Genomic DNA, 17,059 nt, shown 5'->3' with positions numbered 1-17,059 from the left:
AGGTAATGGGGCCCTAGTGTCTAACAGGGACAAGGTTTCAATGCAGGAAGATGGGCAATTCTGGAGACAGATGGTGGTGATAGACGTACAATGTGGATGTGTTTAATACCACTGACTGTGTGTACAATTAAAAGTGGAGATAATACGTTTTTCATTATATATAAATACATTCCGCTGGGCACTGTGGCACACATCTATAATCCCAGTGACTCAGGAGGCTGAGGCAGGAGAATTACAAGTTTGGGGACAGCCTGGGCAACTTAGTGATACCCTGTATCAAAAATAAAATTCAAAAAGGGATATGAGTGTAGGTCAGTGACACAGCACTTTCCTAGTATGCATGAGGCCCTAGGTTTAATCTCCAATACAACCGTACAAGTCCCCCCCCCCGCCCCAAAATCAAAGGGAGATAGGTCCTCAGAGGGATGGGACATCCAGCACATGCAGAGGGCAGCCTTCAATGAGCATGTGGCACCGTGGGCGGGAGGGCAACCGGGCAGCTCTGGTTCTGTTGTGTGCAGAAACAGACAGGAAACAGTCTTCAGGTAGGCAAGTGGGAGCCTGGACAGCCTCCCTGTCATCCTTCTCTTTCCAGTTTTCCAGTTTCTCTCTTCACAGAATCCCTGTCTGCCCACTGCTCCCAAATTGCTACCCTTTCCTCAATAGCTACAAAGGCCCTTCCTAAGTGTGCATTAGACCCCTCCCCAGGGTGCCCTAGGCCCCTCACACTGCCCTGTCCCCAACTGACTCCACCCATCAGAAGGAGCCAACAGCTAGTGTCACCCTCAGGGCTCCACCCCACCCCACCCCTGACAGGCTTACATCAACTCCTGAAGAGTTCTCAGCCAGGTTTTTTGCCTGGATGAGAATCCTGGTCTGCTGTTCTCACCTTCAGGCCAAATGCCCTCCAAGCCACCTGCCACAATGCCACCAAAGACACAGCAAACAGTGATGTCACAAAAAGGCAACTTCACGAAAGGGTGCCATTTAAACTGGCTTCTGCAGTAGCAGGCATGTGCCATTTACTCAGGAATCTGCTTCCGCACTAGGGGTTAGGACATAGGGATCAACAAGAGCTCTTAGTCCCCAGGTCTCTCCAAGTACAGTGGGAGACATGGGTGGGAAAACAGAGTGCTTCAGCACCTTCTGTCCCATTAGAAGGCATGCCTCAGAAGCCAGGCCAGAGAGGGGCTTTGCCAGGGCCAGGGTGGAACAGCAGGAGAAGCTGTCTGGACTTTAGCCTGTTGAAACAGAGACAGGCGAGCTAGGAAGGTCCAAAGGAGTCTAGGAACACTTCCTGGAAAAGCAGACAAGCCCTCACTAAGCCTTGGCATAGCAACCAGAGGGCGTCACCTGAATGCCCCCTGCCCCCATGGCCACCACCTCTTTGCTGAGAAAGGGGTGCGACTCCTCGCGAGGTAGCCACACTGTGAGCATAGGAAGGGTGACAAGGTGCAGGAGAAGGCAGCTGTTGGCCTGGGCCCAGACTGTGCAGGCAAGAGGGGGAACACACAGTTGGCCATCAGCCATCCTGCCAGTGTCAACATCTACAGGGATCACCCTGATTCCAAGAGACACACCTCTACCAGCTCCCGGACCCCTCCACCCAATCCTCACACAGATACCAGGCATGGCAGACACCCTGTGAAGGGAGGAGGCTGGGGGACAGAGGACAAGCACCTTGTTGTAGACAAGCTCTTTCTTGTGCCCTGCTGGAGAGCAGTTCAGCTGCAGGCTGGCCCTGCACTAGGTCCTGCTCTGGGAAAGCCATGGGGGAACCACCAGCAAGCCAGTGCACAGTGGCAGGCCCATGCCCAGTGTTCTCAAGGCTGGAGTCAGCAGAGGGGCCCCAACCCATTCATGGCTCATCTCCACTGCCTCACTCTGCCCTGGGCCAGCTCTAGGTCACTGCCAAGGACAAGTCTCCTCTCCCAGTCCGCATTAGTCAGAGGTCATGCTGCAAACCTTCAGGAGGGGGTGGGGCAGGGAGTGACTGGTGGCATTCTGCCACGTTGTATCTGTCCCGGCTGCAATGAACAGGAACCCAGCTAAGGCAGGCAAGTTTGCCATCAGGAAGCCCTGCCGGTTTACCGAGCTTCCCAAGCTCCCCGGATGGCTGCCAACCCTCAGAGAGAGTGGCAGGACAGACACTCCCCAAGAGCCATAAAGTGAGGCCTGTCTAGGCCTGGGGGAGAAGGGGGAAGGGCGAAGAAGACAGGACCTTTGCAGGCAAGTGTGAGCCTGGCCTTCAGGGCTGGAAGCAGCTCAAGGAAATGAAGGGTGCTGCACAGAGCCCCTGCCTCGCCTTCCTGGTTGCTCTGGAGTGGTGAGGGGAGGTAGCAGTCCTCCAAGCAGCCCCAGTCACACACGAGGACCACATACACATGATAATAACCTTTATTGCCCCAGGAGAACTAGATGGCCTGCTTCACAGAACTCCTGTAGGACTAGAGAACACATAAACGTGGCAAAACAAAAGGGGCTCAAACTCGAGCTGGTCACAAGTGCCCTCCACACTCCTAAGAGTGGAAACAGCCCAGGAGGGCAGGACAACAGCAAACTCAATCTGAATGAGCAACAATCAGGTCCCCTGTGGTATGCTGGCAGGGTGAAAAGGGGCCTAGATAAGCTACTAGCTGTGGAAGGGAATGGGGCAAGCAGAGGGCAAGAACTGAAGTACCAGGGGAGAGGCCAGGCTCCCAGGAAGCAGCACACACAGGCCAGGTGGAAGCCAGCTGCAGGCAGAGAAGAAGACAGGCCCTCACTCCTCCTTCTTGTCCGTGGGACCATCTACCGAGGCCTGGAAAGGGACAGAAACCCCAAAGCAGTAGGTTGGCAATGCCCATTCCTCCCTTTCAGCCTCCAGCCCTATGTGTGCCCAGAGGCCCAGCCTGGTTCCCTTCTCCTGTAAATGACAGGTATCCAGGCAAGCAAGATGCCCCACCCTCAGCAGCACCGAAAGACTTGCCAGGGTGGAGGACTGCAAGGACTACTGAGGTTCTCCAGCTGGGGGAGCAGCTGGAGGCCTCCATTATGGTTTTTACAGAAGCTGGACCAGAACCAAGATCTCCTCTCTCTCAGGCAAACAGCAAGCTATCTTTCAAGTCCTGATTCAGGCCCTTCCCAACTCTGCACACCTTCCAGAGGTCCTCTCAAAACCCAAGTCCTTTCCAGAGAGTCTACCTTCCACTCAGGGTGTGGATCCCCACTGTGGGGCTGAGCCCTTCTTCCTCGCCCACTGTGGTGCCTAAGCTTGGACTGCCAAGCACCAAGGCAGGCTGTGTGAACACTGGGGTGTTTACCTGGCCCTACAGCCCAACTTCCAAACCATCTAAGCTTCCAGATGCACCCGGAGTTCCCAGGCTAGCCTGAGGACTTAGACCAGACCTGCAGTGGCAGGCAATGGCATCAACCAGCACGTATCAGGTGAAAGTGGCCTTCAAGGCTTTCTTCCCAACCTCAAGGGAAAAGCAGCCAGCAGCAGGTCCCACTGTTTCACCTGCATTATCTATTCTTGATGGGGCCCCATACCATGGGCTGGGGGTAGCCCCTTTTGAGAGCCCTGAGCCTGGGCTCAAGTTGGGGAAAGCCCAGAGCACAGAGAGCCAACCCACCACCGAGGGCTGCCTCAAGAGGCGCCCACCGTTCACTGGTAGGCCACACCCCACCATGAAGGGTTCTAGCTGTTGGGTCTGCTCTAGGCTCAGACTTAGCAGCAAAGGAAGCAACAAGGGGAAGCAGGGGAGTGCCACTGGCTGGTCATCTAGACCTGCAGCAGGGCCTAGGCAGAAGCAACAGACTCCTCCACACACAGGGCATTTGCTACAAGGCCCTAACTCTAAGCCTTGTTTGACCAGCACAGGCACAGACACTCACCTGCAGCTTGGCATGCTCCTCCAGCAGGCGGTCATACTCCTTGGTAAGGCCCTCAGACTGCTTGCGCATGGCCAGAGCTTCGTTTTCAGCTTTCTCTAGTCCTAAAAATGATAGAAATTAGGAAGGCAGAAAGAAATTAAATGACTGGGAGGAAAAACTTAACTTGCTGAAGACATAGGACACTGCCTATAATCTGTCTCAAATGAGGTTGTATGTGCAGTTACTTCCGTTTCTAAATAAAGGCCTTTACGGCCCCCAGAGCATGGGCACAATGGACAACTGAACAGCTAGAAGAAGCGAAAAAATACAAAGAAACCCCTTGGTTCTTTTAATGGAGGGAAGCCCAGTGCCTCTCAGCTGCAGGGGGAGGCCTTCAAGGAGAGTGAGAGGGAGCAAAATCCTAGCCTCAAAGAACCCCTGATGATGATGATGATGATGATGATGATGATGACAACGACGACGACGACATCTTAGAGAGTAGACACAGCCAAAGCATGTGGAATGCAGTGAAGGTGCTCTGGACTGAGTTGGAGGCATGTGGGGGGAGAAGCCAGTTAAAAGCTGGCTTAGACCACATCACGTACAACCACAAGAATGGAATCCTAACTAGAATCAGTTCTACTCCATGCAGCATAATATGTCAAAATACACTCTACTATCATGTATATCTAAGAACAAAGAAAAATAAAAAGACAAAAAGCCAGTGTAGATTTTTAAAAAATAATAAAACACCATGAATTCCTATCCACTCCCTTCCTGACATTCCTTTTGTCCTCAGCTCCAAGGCACCTTCAGGTTCCCCCTGCCTGCCTTTCCCAATGGGAAAAGCCCCAGCAGGCACTGCTATGGCATGTGGGGCAGCTGCCAGGGCTTCTCCAGGGCCAGCTCAAATCACTGAGCCCCACCTAGCTGGGGGCTGAGCTCGGCGGTGTTTGGCTCGGCAAACACAATGGTGCTGTGTGCATTTCCACCCAGCTCTTGAGCTTGCACATGAGGTTTGTTATGAATATTCTGGTACAAAAGGGGCAGCAGCTGACAACACAGCTTCCAGGCTTCTGAAGGGTGGGAGATACAGAAAGACAACCCTCACTTTGCTTGGTGCTGGCCAACTCGTCCTTTAGCTTCTTCAGGTCAGCCTTCAGGTTCTTGTTCTCTTCCTTTAGCCTTGCCTCAGCATCCTCAAGATCCAACTTGCCTCCATCCACAGCAGCTCCCTGGGAAAAGCACAGAGGGCCCTGGTTATTTGGGAGGAAAGGAGGGTGAGGCTCTAGCCTGGTCCTTCCTCACCACACGCCACAGTTCCTCAAGCTGCCCTGGGCACTTGTCCCTTCAGAAATGTCAATGCAGAACTGGGCTACAGCTTGCTCCCAGGCAAAGGCCAGGGAGTGGCTGGCTGCCGAGGAGACAGGGAAGGGTCAGTAGAGCCACCTGCTTGCTGCAGGCTCACAGGCCACATGCCCTGCCTCCCCTGGCCCCTGGCCGTGCTTCCTTCCTCACCAGCAAGACTCAGCGGCTTCACGGGGTTAACTGGTCCCTCCAATGACTCAACTTGCTGTCATCTGGAGCTCTCTGCTAGTCACCTCCAACTAACCACTTACCATCCCTTCCTCTCCCCAGGCTCTAGCAGCTCACTATAGCCAATGACCCCAAACTCACCCCTGCCCATCTAGCCGCATCCCACTGGTGACTCCAAATCTGTCTGCTCCTGAGTTTGGCTCACACCTCACCTCCTCTGACAAGCCTTCGAGGACTTGGCCAACAACCCTGTCCCTAGTACTGAAGAACGTTATTGGCCCCTGAAGGGTTGTGGCTGATAGTCATCTTCTGGAGAATGGAAAGGACACAGTAGCAATAATGCCCCCTTCTCAGATGTGAGAGTCACTCTGGGTCCTTCTAGCAGGCCCACCCTCCCAACTGACAACTTGTCCTTTGCGCTTCCGCCCAACTCTTAAGCTTCTCAGGTGGCAGTAGTCTCAAAGAATCCCCAGCATACTGACAGTGGGAATGTGGCTCAGGTGCCATGACCCCAGGAATCCCACAGAACTCACCTTCTTGAGCTGGTCATTCTCCTCCATGTACTTCTTGGCTGCCTCACTAGCACTCTCTGCCTGTTTTTTAAAGGCTTCATTGGAGGCCAGCAGAGTGGCCTGCTGGGAGATGAGAGTCACCAAGCGCCTAAGCAGGCTGCAATTGTTTACAAAAAGGGAAAGGGAGAAGTGAGAAAAAGAAGAGAGCAAATTGGCTGGCAGGAATTATTCTTGGCTGTCCACCACCCCGGCCTGCTTCCAGCCTGGACCTGGCTGGTTTCTGCCACTAACCCCAAAACAGTCACTCTGGGCTCTTACAGGTGTTTCAGGGAGGTTGAAAGCAGGAGCCTGGGGACATCCAAGACACAGCCCAGCTACAGTAGCACAAGGACCCAGGTCAGGACTTGAACATGCCAGACAAGCCTCAGCATAGTTCTCCTCCCCACAAGGCTGGGCTTGCCTCTGGAAGAGAACAGCAGCCAACACGCCAGGCCCAACCTTCATATCTACCTTATAAGGTAGTTACTACCACTGCTCCTATTTTACAGAAGAGGAAACTGAGACACAGCAGAATAAGGTGTCCAAGGTTAAGAGTGAGAAATGGACATGGCTGGAATTCCAGTTCATACCTGTTACTCCAAAGCCTACAATCGAAAACACCGCAGCTTTTTTACTCCAAGGACACAGCTTCTGGGTCCTGACATGAGAAAGGACTTTTCTCCCCTCAACCTCTTTCACAAACCCACCATACAGGCATCTGTTATATAACAGTGCCAAAACTGAGGTCTTCCCAGGTTAGAGCAAAAGAACCAGGGCACAGGTGCCCATTGCCTATCTAAAGCAGAGGAAAACAGGGCAGCTGAAGGCAGACCCCTGTCCAAGCAGTGGGAATGGGCTGGCAGGGAAAAGAAGAAAGGAGATGGGGGCAGGAGTCCCTTCCCCATATCATGCAAAGGGGCCTGGTCCAAACAGAGGCAAGGCATGGAGAGGCCCAGGGAAAAAGGAAGAAAAGTTGCTTCCTCCAGGGCACTCAACAAAAAGCGCTTGCTCAAAACCTCAGCAGTCTGCTCCTAGGCTGTCCTCTCTGGCCCTGCCAGGCCTTGGCATGCTCTGCTTATCCCTACCTACAGCCCAGGTGGGCAAGAATAGGAAAGCAGAGCAGGTGAGCTCTCTTCCTGGCCTGAGCCAGGGATCTCCAGGGCCCTGGCAGAGCCCCTTTCAGGAATGCATACATGGAATGGAGAGGCCCATGGTTCTTCGTTTGGGGAGAGGCTCCCAGGGGCCCCTGGCAGCACAGGGAGCGCCAGGCCATTGATTCCTGGCAGGAGAGGAGAGTTTCCAGTGACATGTGCTCTCTAAAATTAGTATCTAGACCTCGTGGCCTAGGGCTCAGGTTTCCCTGCCTCAGCCCCCAGCTGCCCACCAGCCTGCCCCCCACTGGGCTAAAGCCCTGAAGGTGGAGAGAGCTACTGAGCACCCCAGGAGCCAGGGAGAAGCCACGCATCTGACTCACAGCAGCATGGCCAGAAGTCATGGAGAGGCCAGAAGGAAAGGCAAGTGTGACTGGCCCCAACCCCCAGCACAGACCTCCCTGGCTCCTGAGCAGGTCCCTGTGCTGATGAGGAAGAGGCCCCTCCTCCCAGCTGGAAATGGGGGGAGGGGGACATGTGTGCCACCTGGTGGTAGAGATGGGCCCTGTGGGGACCCAACAAAGACAGGCAGGCAAGACTGAGGGTTATCTCCCCAACCCCCAACCAGGCAGTGCTAGTGGCCACTGGGAGTGCCCATGGCTATGGCCTCAGTTACCCAGGGAGGTCAGCAGGATAGTAATGACAGTGGCAGTGCAGCAGGGGCCCCAGCCCCTCTCTGTGCTGTCTTTCCTGGTTGGGCTACAACACCCACAGAATCCAGCACAAGATGGGTGCAGTGTCCACTCAAAATCCTGGCCCAGCTCGGCCCCAACAGGGCCTCCGGCTTGCAGTGGTGAACAGTGAGTGTCCCCACTACCAGGCTCTGGTTCCCTTTCCTCTGGCAGACTATCACAGATACTCCACACACTGAGCACCCTGGTTTGCCTCAAGGGCAGACACCTTCATTGTCCACCCCAACCCTGACAGTTCTCTTCCACACCATCCACTGATTCATCTGTGATTCTGGATAATTTGCTCTGCTATGCTGTCTTCCCCCCCAGAAATCTGCCCCTCGATTTCCTTCCTGTAGTTACCAGGCCCTCTCTCCCACCAATCCCAACTCCAGTCAAGGACACCAGCAGGACCACCAGTGCTCCCCTAACTGCCAGATCCTGTGACCACCCTGAAGACCTCACAGCACCCACACTCTGCTTGCATGTAGCACTGCTGACAAGTCACCCTCATGATGTCCTCCCCATCCCCCACCACCCAATACTCTGCTCCTTGGGGGTCTGCTCTGTATCTCCTACTTCCTTCTGGTCAATCCTACACCTGAAAAGTTTTATACACCACTCAGACTCATATCCGGCTGCCCATTGAACATCAGATCTTGGATGTCCCTAGAGACGCTCCAAACTCAGCATTTCCAAAACAGGCCTTCCCTTACCCAACCTGATCCAACCACTCCATGCATCCATGCCATGGTGGTGGACACACAAGCAATTTTAAGATCCATCCTCCTCACCCCTCAGCCCAGGTCACCATCCAGTCATCCCTACCACTAGTACTATGTCCCCATCAGTCTAGCATTCCAGCAGTCCAGAGTTCCCATTCACCCAGAAGCAGACAGATCCCACCTGCCATTCCTCCTGTCAAGCCACTGCTTAGACAACGTGAAGCTTTCACCATTCCCAGAACACATCTGGTCTGCATGTCAGTCCTCTAGGCCACAGTGTCTCCTACCCAGCTCAACCATCACCTCCCTGGCAAGAGCCTTTCTCACTCCACTGCCCGACTTTTGGGTGCTCCCAGCAGCTCCCTGCATACACAAGGCTGCATGGTTCTTTCTCAATTTTCTGCATCCTTCTCACTTGATCTGGCTGCCTTACTAGGCTATTATGAACACCTTCAGGCCAGCACTGTACCTTTCGTCTCTACACCCCTGTAGCTGGCACAATGAAAAGGGGCCTTCCAGGTGACCTCATCTCACTCCTATAAGGGTGAGGGGACATGTTTGAGGCTGCTTATCAGGCCCAAGCCTGCCCTTTCTCCTTGATCCACCCATGTCCACCTGCAGGCCTGGCACTGAGGAAGGCACAAAAAGACAGTGCTCACCAATCTGTCCAATGACAGAAGAGAGACAGCAGTGGGAAAGTGTCAGTTCAGACCCTGTTGGCAAGAAAGTCAGGCTTGTGGTCTTGGTGGCAGTAGAGAAAGCACATAGGAAAAGCAATTCACCACGAGCTGGGTGCAGACCTGAGCTCTGGCTTCTGTCCCTAGCCTGCTCCCTTGAGGCCCCAGCAAGGCATATCAGGCCCTTCCCAGCAGGCTCACCAGCATTTGCCAGCCTGGGAGTCAGCCTTCTAGAACATTTTGCTGCTCCCTTACCCACTGGGTCATTCACCCAGACCCCAGTCAACGGTCCCCTCAGTGACCCTCCACCTCCCACATCCTCACCCTGGCATTCCTCCACACTGCTCTCTATGGAATTTGCCAGGGCCCGGGACTGAGTGTAGCATGATGAACAGGAGTAACCTTCAGAATTTCCAGGCTTCAAGAGACCCAAGACACACTAGTCTGCTGACCACCACACTGCCTCTCTCTCCTGCCATGTTCTCTTCCATCACTCTCTGCTTTATCTCCTGAGAGCTGTTACCCAGATAGCTGTTCTTCGCTATTCATTTATGGAGCATAGGTGAGAACCTGAGAGCCAAAGAAATTTCCTAAAGGAACAGTCACTGACAAAACAACCCAGGACCCAGATTAACTGCATCTAATGACATCAGGAAAGGCCAGTGAACTTAACAGAATCCAGATGTGTCCTTGGCAGACAAATGTCAACCCCAAATACCTGAACTCGGCTTGACTTTCTTGGTAAAATGTTCTTGGATGCTGAGCAGGGCTATCATGCTTTTATAAAAGGTTGAGTAAACAAGAGAAGGCAGAAGAAATATAATCTCTCTGGACTCTAGAGAAACAGGGCCAAGCATATCAAGTGGGGAGAGACATGGCTCATAGGCACTTTTCACCAATCCTGTCTCCCCTGTGAACAAACAGGAAGACAGGGGCTTAACAGGAAGTGGGAAGGGAGCAAGTCCCCATAAAAGGTCCTTCAGTGAGGACCTAGGGGTGTCAGGTGAGACAACACCCTTGCAGGCATAGGTTGTGCACCACAAGCTCTTCTCCTCTGCCCTGCACAAGCGTGACTCCAGTGTCACAGCGCCACCTGCTGACTCCACAATGTCATAGCCCATCAGAACCTGGCAGTGTAGCCAGAGGACACTGGACAAAACATGCCTCAGCTGTCAGAAGAAAAAAATGAGGCAGCCATCCTGGCAAGGAACCAAAACCAGGTGACGCCCAGGAAAGGCTTCGGGTGCAGCAGTGATAATACCAGGGGCTTCTGCTGGTCCAGGACTCTCACTCTCAAGAGCCTGCAGTCTTGAAACTGAGGAAGCTGCAAACAGGAGGGTTAATTAAGACTAGGAAAGTTTTGCAATCCCAGCTACTTGGGAGGCTGAGGCAGGAGGATGGCAAGTTCAAGACCAGCCTAGGAAACTTAGTGAGACCCTAACTCAAAATAAAAAAGTAAATAAAAGGACTGGGGAGGGTATAGCTCAGAGATAGAGCACCCCTGGGCTCAATTCCCCAGTACTCCAAAAAATAAAAAAACACAGAAGTTCCCTAGGAAAGATCCAAGAAAGGTCACCCCAAAGGGCAGCCAAGTCCCTTCCAACCTCAGCAACTTAGCAAGGCCATGTCTCAAAATAAAAAAATAAAAACAAACTGAGGATGTGGCTCAGTGGTTGACCGCCCCTGGGTTCAATCCCCAATACCAAAAAAAAAAAAAAAAAAAGAGGTAAAGAGAACAAATGATGTGAATGAGCTACTTCAGGGGTTTTCTCATGCTTCTTTCTTGAAACCAGCTGAGGAGTTTGGGGTGACATGGGAGGCAGAAAGCAACAGGAAGGGAGCTGGGAATATAGTTCAGTTGGTAGAGTGCTTGCCTCACAAGCACAAGACCCTGGGTTCAAATCAATGGGGTTCTCAAAAAGGCACTGCAAAAAAAAAAAAAAAAAAAAAAAAAAGAAAAAGAAAAAGAAAAAGAAAGCAACAGGAAGCCAGACAACTTTGGCAGACATTTGTAATTGGTTCACTCAAACTAAAACATGCTGGAGAAGTAATCCATTATGGTGTGAGTCAGGAGGCTGTCACCCCCAGATGTGCCCAGCACTGGTGCCCATCATAGCTAAGTGCCTCCAGCAGGTTGACAATGGTGCTCAGAGCCCAGGGAGAAGCACCACAGTGAGCTCAACTGTATGGTACTCCATTGAAATGCTCTGTACACAAGGGAGATGGGAAGCTCAATTTCCAGCCCATGGGGAGCAGTGAACCACTCATGTGGCCACAGACACTGCTGTGAGGGAACCCGTGAGCCTTCTCCCACCCACCCACACCCTGCTTGTGTGGCCGGCCCACAGAGGTAAACAAAGGGGACCACTCCTAGGAAAATAAGCTTTCAAAGACCTTGAAATAGAAAAGGGCCCCTGTTTGCTCAGAATTTTGCCCCAAAGGAACTCATTCACCATTTTTTTTTTTTAAGAGTGAGAGAAAGACTACTCTGGCCCAAATTTAAGAGGCTAAACAGCATCTATATTTTGAAAGCAGCTGATGTTGTTCGATTGGATGCTTGTCAAGTGGTCCCTTTCAAGCCATTCAAAGGGAAACCCCTTGTCAGAACTCCCCAAGACCCAGCACCAAAGGACACAGCACAGTTGGATGATTTTGACTTTGGGACAGGGGGAGCTAGGAATCAATGGGGTTCTCAAAAAGGCTCTTCCCCAATATCTAGGCCTGAATTGCTATTCCAGTGTTTGTACTCTTAACCCATTTTGTCCCATCATCCCAGATGTAGAACACCTATAAAAACTAACTGAGCAACAAATATACCACTTATGCTAACTTCAAATATTTGAATACTTAAGTATGTTCACAGAATTAAAAACTTAGAAGCTAATGGGTTAAGAAAAGGTGACGACCAGTGGAAGAACTGAGGGAGGGACAGACTAACAGATGGCCAAAGGGAGACAAAGAGAAAACATCAAATGGAACTTAAGTTCAAAAAATTCCTTTATTGGCCTTTGGTAGCAGTGGCCCTCAGTGAGGCTGCATAGCAGAGTCACCAATTTAATCACTATCTTTGGGTGGCCCCAGCACCAGTATTTTTTTTAAACTCCTATTTACCTTATCTAGATATGAACTTGGATAAACTATAAAGTAATCAGGGAAATGTCGATAGACACTAAAGATTTTATATAAAACCTATTATAAACTTCTTGTACATAAGGTGTCAGCATACTTATGTCTTAAAAATCTCTACCTTTTCAAAGTGACAAACAAAACCAAAATATTATTTTGTCTGTAAACATATTATCTCAGATTTGCTTCAAAACAATCCAGAGTAGGGAAACATTTGGGGGGTGGAGACGTGAGATGCCCAGTGCTAAAAGTGGGCCTGTGCCTTACTATTCTACTTACATACACACCTGCCGTTCCCAAGTCAATAAAAGTGGAGCCCACCCTGAGGGGTTCTAGTGTGGCCAGGATATCACCCATCTAGATGTCTGGAGCTCCCTGAAGATACCTACACTGGTTCATTTTCAACTTCTGTTTAGACCTCTCCTCGGAGCAGTCTCTTCCCTAAATCTCTGCTCTTTGAGTAGGCAAAACAACATTAGCCCTTGCTCTGGCTATAGTACCTGTCCCACTGAAGGTCAAGACTGAGTCTTTAATTCCCTCTCTGGGCCTGGCAATCTACCAAGCATGAGGAAAAACATCCCACCAAACTCTTATCACCAACAGGGATGAGACTGAAACCAGTTATCAGGCATCAAACACCTCTTACATGCCAGGCATCACTGAGAATGTAACATGAATTGCCTATATCCTCATCTCTGCTTTAGGGTTGAGGAAAAAGGCTCAGGGAGGGGAACTGATCTGAAATCACACAGCTAGCCAGTAACAACCAGAATTCAAACCCAGACCCAATTTTAAGCTCCACCCTCATCATGTCAACCTGCCTAACAGGGCCACCAGGGGCCACTATGGTCCCTGGGCAAGCAGGAAGAAAGCAACCCCTGGCTAGGGCACATCAGCAGGTAGAGGCCAGGTGGGGTGTTGGCCTTCTACCCTTGTGGCTGGCACATGCTGTTGTCAGCTTACATGGCAACTCTAGTTCCTCTCACCATTAAACACAAGCCCTGGTATCACAGGGGTGCTAACTATCTGCATGGGCAAAGTGCTGTTGATGAGCAGGACTGACCCAATGAAGAGCACAGCAGCTCACTCACCCAAGGTTCTGAGTGGACTAACTACATCCTGTGGATTAAAAAGGCTCCACTGCCTTCCAGCAGATAACCCAGGCCCTCAGAAGGGAACTCTTCAGACCGGCAGTTAAAAAGAGGAGCTTAAGCCCAGTGCCATGGCACACGCCTGAAATCCTGAGGCAGGAGGATCACAACTTTGAGGTAATGCAGAGCAACTTGGCAAGAACCCGTCTCCAAAAAAAAAAAAAAAAAATTAAAAGGGCTGAGGATGTAGCTTAGTGGTATAAGATTTGCCTAGTATACACAAGCCCTGGGTTCAATCACCAGTACCCCTACACACACACACACACACACGCGCGCGCGCGCGCGCGCGGAATTCAGCTCTGATCCCAACCTGCCTATAAGCCATCAAATGATCCTAGAGGCTTGGCCCTGATCCACAGCCCCAGCTGGAGCTGCTGAGAGGAGCCTGCAAATAAGTGTGCCAGCCTCCACCACAGCTGAATTCTTTCTCAGATTCAGACCACTAGGCCTGAGCCCCTCCCTCAACAGCCACATTCACTCCCTAGTTCCTGGAGCTGGCAGGGGCTATAGCCCTGCCTGGATCAGATGCCAGTGACAAGCTGTGAGAGAGGATGAGGGATTGTCATCTCCTGTGAGAGGAAGAAGCAGCCAAAGACAGACAGACTTAGGAATAGCTGCTAGCTTTGGTACTCCCTGCACTGACACCCATGTCACTCTGAGGACAAGGTCCAGCTCCATCCTGTCCTGGCACTGGGGCATGGCTCAGCACATCAATATGTGCCAAGCCAGTGCTTAGTAAATGCCTGTTACTTGCCTGATGGGGGCAAGGGCTTAAGGAGTTCCCTGAAGCCTTCTGGGCCCCTCTGTCCTATGGCCAATCCCAGTTCCTAGCCTATACTGGAGGTCTGCCCTTGTCACAGGGCAGGTGCTAGATGGTTAAGCCCATGGGGTTTCAACCTTGGCACTAGTGGCATCTGGGGACAGAATGTTCTTTGCTCTGGGAACTGTCTTCTGTATTAGTTTGTTTAGCAACATCTCTGCCCACTAGATGCCAACAAACCCCCTTTCAATTGTGACGACCAAAAAATGTCCCCAGATACAAATGTCCCTTGTGGGAGCAAAATCACCCCTGAGAACCACTGGTCTAGACCTGCACTGTCCAATGCAGGTGGCCGTTTAGTCTGAAACTGAAATTAAGATTAAAGTTTTGTTTCTTGATCAATCTAGTGACATTTCAAGTGCTCAGTCACATGAGGAGACACTGCAGCTCTAGGACTTTTCCATCACCAAAATTCTGTTGGGCAGTGCTATTCTATTTCCTATGAAACAGATTTGTTTCACAGGAAAAGCACAGAAATTGGAACAAATCAGATCCTCTCTCAAAAAAGAGGGACCCCCACCACCTGTGTTCCCAGGGCACCAAAGCAGGCAGCAAGGTAACAGGAGCAATGATATAAAAGACAGAACCTGTAGCTAGTGACTCCCCCAGTGTGGTCCCCTGAAGGGGTCCAGATATGCACATCTTCACACACTGTCATCACTCTTAAGACCTGAAAGACTGGGCTTTCAATTGAAAATGCCTGGCATCGCAGTTTGACAAGTTCAAATCAGACAAGCACCTACAGCTGTTACCATCAACCCATGACAACCCAGTCAGTCAACAAGTTCAGGCTGCTCCTCTTTGGTGCCAGGCCCTTGGCACAAGCTGACGAGTCCAAAAGGGAAAAGTGTAGGTTCCCTGTGCAGGGCCAATATGCCAAGCACCACCCCCACAGCCCAATGTGTCAGCTATCCTGGACCTGACGACAACTCTCCGGGCCAGCAGCATGAACTGGGGGCACTGGCTATGCAAGTGGTCATAGAGTGTGTGCAAGATAAATGCCCCAGAAATGCTCACAGAAAGGTGTGTATCACTCAAGGTTCTCCAAGAAGACTGATGTTGCTGGCTCACAACAGGAAAAAGCCAAAGCAGAGACTGTTAGGGTCACGTCACCAATGATCTGTGGGTCAAGCATCGAGGCTATATGAAGTCACCGGAAGGAATGTCACTTGGTTGGGGCATGATGGACAGGCTAGTAGCAGGAAGCCTAGTAGGGAGGCTCCTACTGGGGTCTACACAGAGTGATGGTGGTCCTGCTATAGTGGTGGCTCTGAGGGGACAAAGGAAGAGAGGTCTGGGCAAGGCAAGAACCACAGGCTATGTAATGGGTACAGAGTTTGGGTTTTGCAGGAGAAAAGAGTTCTAGAGGCCAGTGCACAGGAACAGGCCTGTAATTCTGATTAACTATATCTTTAAGAAATGGTAACTATGGGAAGTCTTTGGCTGTATATTTTCCATTAAAAATTCCCAAGACAAGGGGGTCATACAGGACAAGGATACAGGGCAAAGCACCCCCAGTTCCTGAGTCAAGGGATAGGGCTGAAGCAGTGGTTCTCAAACTTTGTGGCAGGAAAAGGAACCCGAGGACTCAAGAGGTAACAAGGTGTCCCAAGCCTCATATTAACAGGCACCTGGGCCAGGCAAAAGCTCAGAGCACCTTGGTTCTGAAGTTCAGACTTCCCACTTCCTCCTTACCCCCAGCAACAGCAGCAACTGTGGGTGGGGGGTGGACAGGAATATAGGCTAATCCCCATGTTTCCTAACCCTAGCCTGACAGGAGTCAGTGGCCACTCAGGCTTTCTCCTGACCTGGTTCTCTCCCCTACCATGGGCACTCAGCACTCTAACTTCCATTTTTCTTCTCCCTTTCCCTCTGTGACTCCTGGTCCTTTCCCCCATTCCTCAACACACCCTTTCCTGTTGATCTGTCTAGCCCGCATGCACTCAACCTTTCTTCCCCTGTTATCCCCAGCATGCCCTCCCAGTGGGCTCTGCTGGCCCATTCCTCTGCCACCTGAAGGTCTGTGGCCAACTCCCATCTCACCTACTTATGAAGCTAACCAGTGGAGAGTTCCCTTTCCAGCAGATGACCAGGTCTTTCGCATTCAATGTGCCAAGAGAACCTCCCAGGCATCAGTGTCTCTTAGACCTGTTCCCTCCTTCACTCTAGCTACCAGTGCCCTGACTGAGGGTGACAGAATCTCTCACAATGAACTCCCATTCCACTCTATCCCACACAGCCTTAAAATTGTAATCCAAGACACTGACCAGGCCACATCACTAATAGAAAACGCCCTTGGCTGTCTATCACCCAGAAAAGTCTCAAACAAATTCTTTCTGAAACCCTCTGCCCTACTGCCCACCTCTTCTGACCCCATCTACCCTGCTCTACAGGCTGGGGCCTGCACATGTTCAAGAACTGAGCCAGCTATTCCCAGTGAGATGCACACAAAGATGGAAGGGAAAGAGATAAACAGGACCAGGAGGGCCAAATAAAGTGGGGCTAGCTGAAGTGCAGGAAAAATGACAACTCAGAGTTGTTTTCAACTGTTTATATGTTGGGAAAACAAAACAAAACAAAACACCCAGGGCAACTGGCTTAATGTCCACCAGTGAGGAATTGCGAGGCGGCAAACAAGAATGCTAGAGAGACAGATCAGCTGTCCAGGAAAAAACATTTATGTTAAACTCAGTGGCAAATATAAATCACTACACGTGACAGTTAAACCTTGATCTCATTTTTAAGAAGCATGTGAATTCTGTAGGGAAAAATCCAGGTGCTCAGGACAGAGCACTC

The 17,059-nt window shown here is 51.2% G+C and overlaps 1 protein-coding gene across 5 annotated transcripts in view; it reads right to left on the bottom strand.

The window, feature by feature from the left end:
- Positions 1-2,383: 2,383 nt before the first annotated feature.
- Positions 2,384-17,059, bottom strand: part of BCAP31 (B cell receptor associated protein 31) — a gene marked incomplete at its 3' end in the record, with an annotated part of 31,417 nt that continues 16,741 nt past the window's right edge. For all 5 annotated transcript variants that reach the window (XM_079124288.1, XM_079124285.1, XM_079124287.1 and 2 more), the window contains 4 exons: positions 5,925-6,060; positions 4,967-5,090; positions 3,877-3,977; positions 2,384-2,800 (listed from right to left, as the gene is read on the bottom strand). In XM_079124288.1, the coding sequence (XP_078980414.1) occupies positions 2,762-2,800; positions 3,877-3,977; positions 4,967-5,090; positions 5,925-6,060 (400 nt within the window). The remainder of the gene's footprint in view (positions 2,801-3,876; positions 3,978-4,966; positions 5,091-5,924; positions 6,061-17,059) is intronic.

The sequence above is a fragment of the Sciurus vulgaris genome, assembly GCF_902686455.1.
Source record: "Sciurus vulgaris genome assembly, chromosome: X".
Taxonomy (NCBI): domain Eukaryota; kingdom Metazoa; phylum Chordata; class Mammalia; order Rodentia; family Sciuridae; genus Sciurus; species Sciurus vulgaris.
This window is presented reverse-complemented; position numbering and strand designations above follow the sequence as displayed.